We start from the raw sequence: 9,791 nt of genomic DNA, 5'->3' as shown, positions 1-9,791 counted from the left end.
CCCTATAGCAATTTTCGTAAAAAAACTATAACTAAAAAGTGATAACGAATACTGAGGGTAGTCCCAATGATGTATTGATGATGGTTTCTGTTCTCATTAAATGACTTGCCACGTAGGTAAAGCGTTGACATGGCAACATAATTAATGAAGAAAGAGAGCAAAAATCCTAGAAATGGTTTTCTCACGAAGAAATCAGATCTTCTCTTAACCCAATGCACCAAGAAACCATGAAATCGTCATTGGGGAGAAACCACCAGTTTCTAACCGGCTCGTGCCGCACTCCCATTGGAGGAAGAAGATAGAGTTGGGAGAGAGAAAAAAAATAATTACTACTTATAGAAACCATATATTGAAAAACAGTATTTTTTTTTATCCTACGTTATTTCATTGGGACTGCCCTGACGCACCGACGATGCTAGAAGCCCTAACTGAGAAGGTCACCCACCGGAATTTGGGAATTTCTCCGCCATTAGTTTGGGTTTCCCTTGAAGGCTTGAACCCACAGCTTCCGCGGTCCACAGAAAAAAAACATCGCCATTTCCTGATTTTCCCCAAAATCCAAATCATCCCTGACCCCTCCAAAAACCGCGAATTTCCTCCCTGGGCCGGGCCCTCGCGCGGCCGCCGTGGAAGGACCCCCAGCGATGGGCTCCGGCGAAGAGGACACAGGAGGCGGAGGAGGGGCGGTGCGGGGCGCGGTGCTGAAGGCGCTCGTGGTCGTCGGCGGCGTCCTGCTGCTCCGCCGCCTTCGCCGCTCCACCACCCGCTGGGACCATGCGCGAGCCGTCGCCGACGCGCTCTCCGGTGAGAAGGTGACCCCGGCCTCCCACACTGGACTATTGCTCGGTTCCCGATGCATTCCGATGCGGCCGCACTGAGAATTCCCCAGAAAAATTCCGTCCTTTTTTTTTTGCTGCAAGGAGAAAAATCCCGATGCGGCGGCGTCTTTTTCTTTTAACACGTAGATAGATAGAGGAAAGAAATGCTCGTGTTTTAGGCCTTAGTTCCTCTCCTTTACTTCCTATCACGTAAGATGTTTAGACTGGAGTATTAAATATAGACTAAAATAATAATTAATTGCACAGACTGCGACTAATTTACGAGACGAATTTTTTAAGCTTAATTAGTCCATGATTTGACAATGTGGTGCTAAAGTAAACATGTGCTAATGACAAATTAATTAGGCTTAATAAATTCGTCTTGTGGATTACCGAGGACTTCTTTAATTTGTTTTATTATTACTATCCGAACGCTCCTACGTGACATCCGATGTGATATCACTAAACTTTACTCCTAGATTTAAACACGGCCTTAATGCGTTTCCTGATGTACAGTTCTCGAGGGAGCAGGCGAGGAAGGATCCTGACAACTTCTTCAATTTGAGGTCAGAATTTTATTCTAACAAAAGCACTGCATTCCTTTTCTTTGTTCGGATACTAGTGTTTCCACTGCCATTTCATTAGGCTTTTTGTCTTGGTCTGGTACTCTGGTAGTATCTATGAACTAATCGTAGGCTTGTTTTGGGAGAGAGGTATATGCACAAGCGCACCAATCGAATATTCGCTGCAAACTTTCTGTGAAGTGTTGATCACTGCAGTTCACATTGTCGATAAGCATAAAGGTTGCTGACCATGGTTTGTGATAATTTAGCTTTGGTGGTTATGAGTCTGTTTTTTACAAGTTGCTGGATAACTCTAGACTGATTTGAAAATGCAATACTTTCACAGCTGGTGCAAACTGTTTTTGATTTGATCTCTTCTTTGTTGGGTTTTGAATATAAACGTTCTCTGGGATCTTGTAGTGTCTACTGATATAATAGTGGATTGAAGGCAGCCATTCTTTCTAAATGGTTTAGTTCTGTACTTTCTGGCTGCTGTCTGTCAGCTGAAAATTTTAATTAAAGCACCATACTGAATCTTCTAGCAAATATGCAGTGGGAGCTGCAGAAAACAATGGAACTCGATAAATCATTGATGGTTAACAAACCTGTTGTACTTTTGTTGGTGCTTCCTTCCTGGCCATTAGGGTATGCATGTGAAAATGCTATGTCACCTTGATTGTATTTCAAGTTTTCAACCTTGAGCAAATTGTTTATTATATATATCCATTAAAAGGATCCATATTTATTGTAGAATTCATAAATTTGATCCAATGTTTTCAACCTTGGACAATGTTTTTCTGGTCCATTCCTTGGATCAGTGACTGAATGGTTACACTGACCTGTTATCGTTTTCTTTAACTGTATCCTTGATTAGTCTTTCTAATCTGCTGTTATCATTGACTCATTATGAATATTTTGCTTGGATGTAAGTAACTTGGTAGAAGTGATAAACATTAATGATGTAGAAAAATTGCTGTTTATCTGCACTTAAGATGCAAAAAAAATTGTTCACACACCCATGATCACATACATTTGCTGTTTTTTTTAAAATCCTTTTCAACTCAATTTTCCATGCATGAGACACGTATTTTTTAAGCATGTGCTGACGTGTTTGTCCTTTGTTGCAATTCATCCTTCTTTCGTTTCCAGAATGCTCACATGTCCTGCAACCGAGATGGTGGATGGCTCAAGGGTGCTTTACTTTGAGCAGGTATGATCATTATCTCTATCCATTCTTCTTTATTACAGTGCCCCTTTTTGGTATCTCATTTCCATGGTTTCCTTTCCAGGCATTTTGGAGATCTCCAGAAAAGCCTTTTAGACAAGTAAGTAACTCTAAACTGTATTAGTCACTCTTACATGTCTCCTTTTTTGCACTTACCAATTCATATGGTGGATATTATTTCTTATAAGTCTTGGGTTCCTGCACAAACTTATATATTGTTTATTTGTTATGCTAGTCAATATAGTCTAAACAAGATGATATTATATTATCTGTAATGATCTGATGATCCCAATAGTTTGGAGTATTGAGAATATGGTTCCATTATTCTGCAAGAAAGGCTTCATATGCCTGTTGATTGGATAGTATTTAGATTAAATTTGGAATTCTGTTCTATTGTGTCCATTCTATATTTCCAATATCTTATATGCTCTACATTTGTGCAAATAATGATAAGTTCTGGTCTCTCCAGAGATTCTACAGGGTAAAGCCCTGTCTGAAGGAGATGAAATGCGATGTTGAGGTGAGCTCAAGTTTAACATTCCTATGAGATCCTGCAATGTCGTGAAGTTGATGTACTGAACAAATTGATGCATCCTTGCTAATATTTATCAGAATTTACTAGTAGTATTAAGTTTGTTCTCCTCTACTTTTGACTTCGTAAAAAATGAGACCATCTGAGCAAATTCTCTCTCACAGAACACTATTGAATCAGCCAAAACCAGCCGAACACCCTTCACAGACTGGATCAGCCGAACGAGCTGGGTATCTCCTATTCAACTATTAACTAGAAACATATGCATCTGGTTCCAAAACATGACATTACTTAAGGCCATTCCAACAGTTACAGTTCTCATGTTAAAAAAGCTTTGGTGTGATGCAACTTGTCCATAGTGGGGAGTGTAAAATGATCTATTTAGAGCACACAGTATTTTGTACAGTGCTACTTTTATTTTGATTGTTCTGACGATTTTTTCTTACTTGTGGCCATTAATAACCTTTGAGTGAATCTATTAGTGTCAAGAATCATTACTTTTATTTTCTGGTGTTTACAGTGGCATTGACATTTTGGTTGAAGCAATGCAACTTTTCATCCACGTTCCTGCTTTTAGGAATACTGATTGGGAGATATTAATATTTTAAATCAATTTCGCAGGCAAAGCTGATTAAATAACATTTTAAATTTGTTTTTCCAATGGACAGTTGAGTTCATATGCAATTAGGGATGCTGAAGAGTACAAGAATTTCTGTGACCGTCAAAAGGATCAGAGGCCACAGCCAGAAGAAGTAATTGCGGTGTGTCATGTCTGAACACAATCTTGCTTTTCAGAATGTTTGCTTGAGAAGTTTCTCCCCTCATTTACTCATGACTGTTGGTGGCTAAAGTCTTGAGGGACAGCTGAAAATGAAATAAAGGAAATATTTTACAACAATTAGTTAAATCTAATCAGCTTAATGATTATTCTTAGTCACCCTGTGCATACTAATGTGTGTAAAGGGAATTAGGGACAAGGTGGAGTTGCCAATGAATGAATGAATCAACAGAATATAGAAATGCCATTGTTTGTATTATCAAGGCAGGGATCCCATCTGTCACCAGACCAAAGACGATGTGGGATAGTTCAATGGGTTTTCGATATGATTGATTGATATTGTATTGATAAGCCATGGATCGCCATTTTTGCTTTTACTATTCATTTGCAGCCTTTGGTGTTTTGAATATGGACTTGAATGCTGTTGTGCTACTCCTGACCTAAATCAAGTCCATTATGTGCTTCACTTAGTGTACTACTAGGATGACTAATGAGGACCTAGTTCCTGCATGGAAAAAGGCACTCTCCCATTTTTTATGTGACATAACCACTTAATTGTTTAATGCATTTTAAACTATGCACTTAACTGTAAACCATTACATAGTAGGTTGTGCATGTTTATGTGTATTCACATCTACACTGTAACTCCATATGGAGTCGTGCGCCAACTGATATAGCTTTGCATAGTACATTCGTAGCTTAAGCTGTATACAACTTGCAATGCTTATTTTTATTCACACAAGTTACTGTGTAATGTTACCCTAAATATCTAATTTATCACTCTAGTATTTAGGTTTACTTTTGGTGTTCAGGATATCGCAGAGCATCTGACCACCATATACTTGTCACGATGTGGTCGTGGAAAACGTTGCTTATATGAAGGATCTACTCCACCTGAAGGTTTTCCCAACAACTGGGTGAGCTAATTGCTCTCATCTCAATCAGCAATTCTGCATATTCATTCCTCTTTCTGGCTGAATAATTTGCAGACATCTTTTTAATTTAATACTACATCAGAACCCCCTACTGGTAATCCTTGTCATGTTTAGCTTGTTCCCATCTCAACACTGGTATTTTATAGAGTGGTGCATCATATTGTACATCGGATTTGTCCATCCACAAAAATGGTGAAGTACATATCTGGGACAAAGGTTTTGACGACGAAGGAAACCAGGTGATTTTCTTTTACTCTTCATGCACTAGTGTTCCAGATAGCTTGCCAAGACTACGTGAAAGAGTCTCCTTTTGACAATGGCTCACTTACTCTCAGGTTTGGGGAACCAAGGTTGGCCCTTACGAGTTCAAGCCTGCCCCCAAATCCAAATATGACGACATGTTCTCGCCATTAAATTTCTCCGCCCCTTGGTCACTAGAGAAGAAGCTGGATAAAGCATATGTAATCGATGACCAGTAGAGCCTGAGCTCTAAATTTTTTGTTCATTGGAATGCAATAAGTGAATAGCATGTATGTATATATTGTACTGAGTTCTAATGCATTCTTTTTTCTTGACCAACCTGTGCATCTTGGTTGTCCATGGTTAGTATCGTGATGCATGATGCCTGGTCTGAACCGATTTAAGTCAGGACGTAAGATGACCCAGTCGCATTGTATCCTATGGTGTATTATGCTAGTCAGAAAAGATTTGTTCTAGCCACATTACAACATGCCACGTGCAGAGAATCCTAACACACATCGAAGAGGAAGCGCATCTGTGGTGTTTAGCTGGAGCAAGGGAGCTTGCATGGCTCCCTGTAGCAAACGGTTAGGCCCACCACCGTTGTTAGTAGCTGGTCGTGTTTTACTTTGACAGGCGCGAATGTAACTGAAAGTTAAGGGGTGTGTGGGTGATGTGCGTGTTGTATTTTACAACTCTTCTTAATGCAATGATGCGTAGCTCTTCTGCGTGTTAGAGAAAAAACATTACAACATGCCTAGTCTGAACCGATTTAAGTCAGTACTAAAGATGACCCAGTCGCATTGTACCCTATGGTGTATTCTGCCAGTCAGAAAAGATTTGTTCTAGTCACATTACAACAGATAGTGTATTGTGACACTGGTATCATGATTTCTGATGTAGGTGGAATTATTTGGAAACCGTGGTTGATTGAACTTTACCTTCAAAAAGGGGCCGCATAATGCTCGGTACTCGGGTAGTAGCAGTCATAAAGCAATCGCAGCTTCCAAATGTTTCTTTCTCATGCTCATGTCTATATTCTTGTTTGGAGTCTCTATTTGTTTGAGCTGCAGCTTTTAGGCTTTGGACTGGCATGTTGACTGTTATAATTATTTTCTATGGGCTTTTGCAATAATTTTTGAGCTTCTCGCCACACCAAAAGCCAGAAAAGCTTCTCAGGACATGTTTTTCAGCTTTTATTTTAGTTTATTATTTTCTCAGAAGATAGCTTTATAGCTTTTTAAAAGCCTGCCAAACAACTAGGCTGTTTGTTTTAACTTCTGGCTTTTGGCTGTCCCTTCTGCTTGCAAACATAGTGATCGTGCAAACATGGTAACTGAACAACTCGAATAAAATCAAAGCAGTATCAACCCATGAACATATACCATCTGGTTTGAGGTCCATACCGTTGGCACCTGTGGTATTCTACTTTACAGCTCTTTAGAAGACTGGTATTTTACCAGCTGATGGGCTTGCTAATACATCGAAAAACTGAAAACACACCCCGACAAAAGACGGCAAATCATATAGTATCAAATAAACAAGCAAACACCAGACAAGATGCAAACTTATTTGGTCAGAAGTTAAGATGGGAGCACTCTTTCAAAGCGTATAAACGGGCCACCACATCATTTCTGTGAAGCTCTGGTGTCCTTTTTGATCTTGGTCAGTCTCACAACAACATCATTCGTCGTTATTCATTGGTCTGGCACGTCACTTCAACACCGTAAACCTATCTCAAATATCGGCGCTAGAAAGTTACTCCAAGAATTGAAGGAACCTTGCGGAAGCCGGTCATCCACAATGTCCTTTAAGGAGCTGTTTGTTTCTAGACAGTGCCCCGTTTATCGGCGAGAAAACGCAAACGATTTAAAGCTGCAGACCTCATCGGCGGGAAAAGCAAATGAACTAATCTTATTTACGTTTACGTTACCGTTGAACCAACCAAACACTATCTAAATTTTTTGGAAATGCTTGACTAACCCACTTCCTAAGGGTTAGTTCTCCAACAAACATAGGATCCGTCGGCTTCTTTCCTATGAATACTTCAAGAACCATGATCCCATAACTGAATATATCGCTTCTTCTTGATGCTCTTCCAACTGATCCATACTCTGGCCGAAATTTTTCGAAACCTAGAAGGGAAGAATTAGCTATAGTAGTAAATGATGTACCAGAAAACATATCAAGCAGGTGGAACGAAGTGGGAGTACCTGGTGCCATGTACCCAATTGTCCCAGGCATGGTTGCAAAAACCATGGAGTTGTCGTCTCCATATAACAATTTTGCAATTCCGAAGTCTGCCACATGCGCTACCATGTCTTCGTAGAATAGAACATTGCTGGGCTTTAAGTCACGCCCTGAAGATGGGAGCGAGGAGGCCAACAGTTGGCGTCCGTGACCCACGCGGTCACCCAGGTGAGTGACGGGCATAATAGCCAGAGTGGGGAAGACGAGGCTGTTCAGATTCCCCGATGCATTCATCCTTATCTTCAACAGGACTTGATGACATGCATAACCAGCGGGTCAAAGCATGCGTGTACGCTCTGGTACTTGAGGAGTCAGAGTCACTCGAATACTCTTTGCACCGAGAGATAACTTCCATACGAAGAACAGAAAACCCGAGTAACCTCGACACTCGAGGGAACTCGATTCCAATTACACCAAAGGCCTCGACACCCAAAGAACGCTAATCGGGACCTCCTGGCACCCGAGGATTGTAGAAGACCATAACGCCTGAAGGATGGGGCTCTTCGACTGGTGCATCTTCAAGTCCTACGGGGGCTACTGTGGGATATATGGGACCGGGCTACCTCACCGACTGTATTCTGGCCGATAACCGCCTACGAGGCCGAAGACGACAAGGAATGAGGCCCACGTACACCAAGCATATCATTAGATGGGGAGATCAAGTTATCACATATATAGCCGGTGTCCCCATATCTATGAGATAGGATCCAATTATTCTGTTATGCTTTCCATGTATCAAACTAGAAAACACATCTGTTAGTCGATCAGATCTGTTGTAACCCTACCACCCAGGCTATATAAGGAGGGTAGGGCCCCCCGATAGGGATCCATCCTTTACACTCTAGCGTATAGCTATATTACCCGCCCCTGTAACCGAGCGTACAAATACAGAGAGATCCACTTCAAAATGGACGTAGGGTACCATATACCTGAACCCGTATAAATCCATGTGTCTTTTGTGCTATCCATATGATTCCATGTACGTGAATACGCTGATTGGTATTACTGGAGTAAAAATATCTAACAAAATCATTCTTGCAAAGTTTGGAAATTTTTGGAGCAAGTTTGGATCGATTTTGGCTTTTGGAGAGGGATTTTTGGGGTGCTAGTCATCCAAACCAGCTTAGCCGACCCAGCCATCCAACCAGGCCGGTTTGTCTCCTCGAGCCAGCCAGGACATTTGGCAGCCAGCCAAGCGGATCTAGCATCTGGCTAGGCCGGCCAGGACCCGTCTAGATCAGGTCTCAGTCGGTCAGCCCGAGCCAAAGGCCGGCCAAGATGGGACACCACTACTACAGATTGAGCTACCTCTGTCGCCACTTTCCCTGCCATAGAAGGCATAAGTGACAATGTGATACTTCCACTGTCGGTTGGACCGATAGCGTGGCCTCCTAAGGAATGAAACCAGCAGTTGAAATTTCTACCACCGACAGGTTAACGATAGATGCGGCAGTGGTATTGAGGTTGCATTTTCTCCGTCGTATGAAAAGCCGAGCCGACTGTGTAACACCCAGCCCATTAGTAGCCTGTAGTAGTTGTGGAGTTGTTGTTGTTGGGTTTAGTACCACCTTGGAAGTTTAGGAGGGTGAAGGCCAGCTTATAATCCTTGTTCCAAACGTAGCACCTTCGAGTTAACCCTTTTATACGAAGCGAGGACGAAAGTGTAAAAGAGGTGCTACGCATATGCAGGACCGTTCCACGTGCGGAGCTAGGCCATATAAGCAGTTTTGGACGTGGAGTGTTATAGATGGTATTCGGAGCCTCAACCCTTGCTGTATGTGCTTGTGGAGGGGTGTACTAAGGGGTGGTCCTAGACATCTGCCACAGATATGTGGTGAGCTGCCGAGGACGTCAGACCTTAAGGGGGTGAATGTAACCCCCACCTTGGAAGTTTAGAAGGATGATGGCCAGCTTATAATCCTTGTTGTTCCAAACATAGAATCTCTGGGTTAACCCTTTTACACGAAGCGAGGACAAAAGTGTAAGATAGGTGCTACGTATATGCAGGCCCGTTTCACGTACAGAGCTGGGCTATATAAGCAGTTTTGGACGTGGGGGTGTTATAGACTGGGATACCTGTTTTGGCCGCCGACCCTAAACTAGCGTTTGGTCTACCGATGGTAAATTCTGTGTGAGTGTTGAATGCCTCCAAGTTCCAACGCCGTCAAAATCACCATTACTTCCACCGGGTGTAGTCAAAGAGCTGCACCCATTGCTCTACATATTCTTCAAGCCCGGTGCCCTATGAAACCACCCTTCTTCTTCATCCATCATCCCCTTCTCTTCCAATCTTCAAAGAAAATGGCAAAAGCCCCCATCAAGTTTCCAAGCAGTGAGTCGTCTAGCAAGGACGACTTGCTCGGAAGAGGAGGAGGAGGAGGAGAAGGAGGAGGAAGACGACGACTCTGCCTCTGACTCCTATGACCCCGATTCTGACTTGCCTCCTCATA

At 42.2% G+C, this 9,791-nt stretch overlaps 1 protein-coding gene across 2 annotated transcripts; it reads left to right on the top strand.

Moving 5' to 3' along the window:
• Window positions 1–463: 463 nt before the first annotated feature.
• LOC136482347 (chromophore lyase CRL, chloroplastic-like) lies at window positions 464–5,426 on the top strand. Of its 2 annotated transcripts, XM_066479553.1 has the most exons (10): window positions 464–812; window positions 1,335–1,384; window positions 2,531–2,591; window positions 2,671–2,706; window positions 3,076–3,126; window positions 3,303–3,368; window positions 3,807–3,899; window positions 4,729–4,833; window positions 4,998–5,090; window positions 5,187–5,426. In XM_066479553.1, exons 1-10 carry the CDS (start codon window positions 645–647, stop codon window positions 5,328–5,330), a joined length of 867 nt encoding a protein of 288 aa, XP_066335650.1. In that variant the 5' UTR covers window positions 464–644; the 3' UTR covers window positions 5,331–5,426. The 2 variants fall into 2 exon arrangements, with proteins under 2 accessions (XP_066335650.1, XP_066335651.1); XM_066479554.1 differs by lacking the exon at window positions 3,303–3,368 and having other exon boundaries at window positions 466–812.
• Window positions 5,427–9,791: the final 4,365 nt, after the last annotated feature.

Source organism: Miscanthus floridulus, chromosome 9 (genome assembly GCF_019320115.1).
Source record: "Miscanthus floridulus cultivar M001 chromosome 9, ASM1932011v1, whole genome shotgun sequence".
Taxonomy (NCBI): domain Eukaryota; kingdom Viridiplantae; phylum Streptophyta; class Magnoliopsida; order Poales; family Poaceae; genus Miscanthus; species Miscanthus floridulus.
This window is presented reverse-complemented; position numbering and strand designations above follow the sequence as displayed.

Excerpts from the sequence above, each read along its gene's own strand:
- LOC136482347 (XM_066479553.1), top strand. The coding sequence starts at position 645 with ATGGGCTCCGGCGAAGAGGACACAGGAGGCGGAGGAGGGGCGGTGCGG. Across the intron at positions 2,592-2,670 it reads GGGTGCTTTACTTTGAGCAG|GCATTTTGGAGATCTCCAGA; the intron begins GTATGATCATTA and ends TTTCCTTTCCAG. Across the intron at positions 5,091-5,186 it reads TTGACGACGAAGGAAACCAG|GTTTGGGGAACCAAGGTTGG; the intron begins GTGATTTTCTTT and ends ACTTACTCTCAG.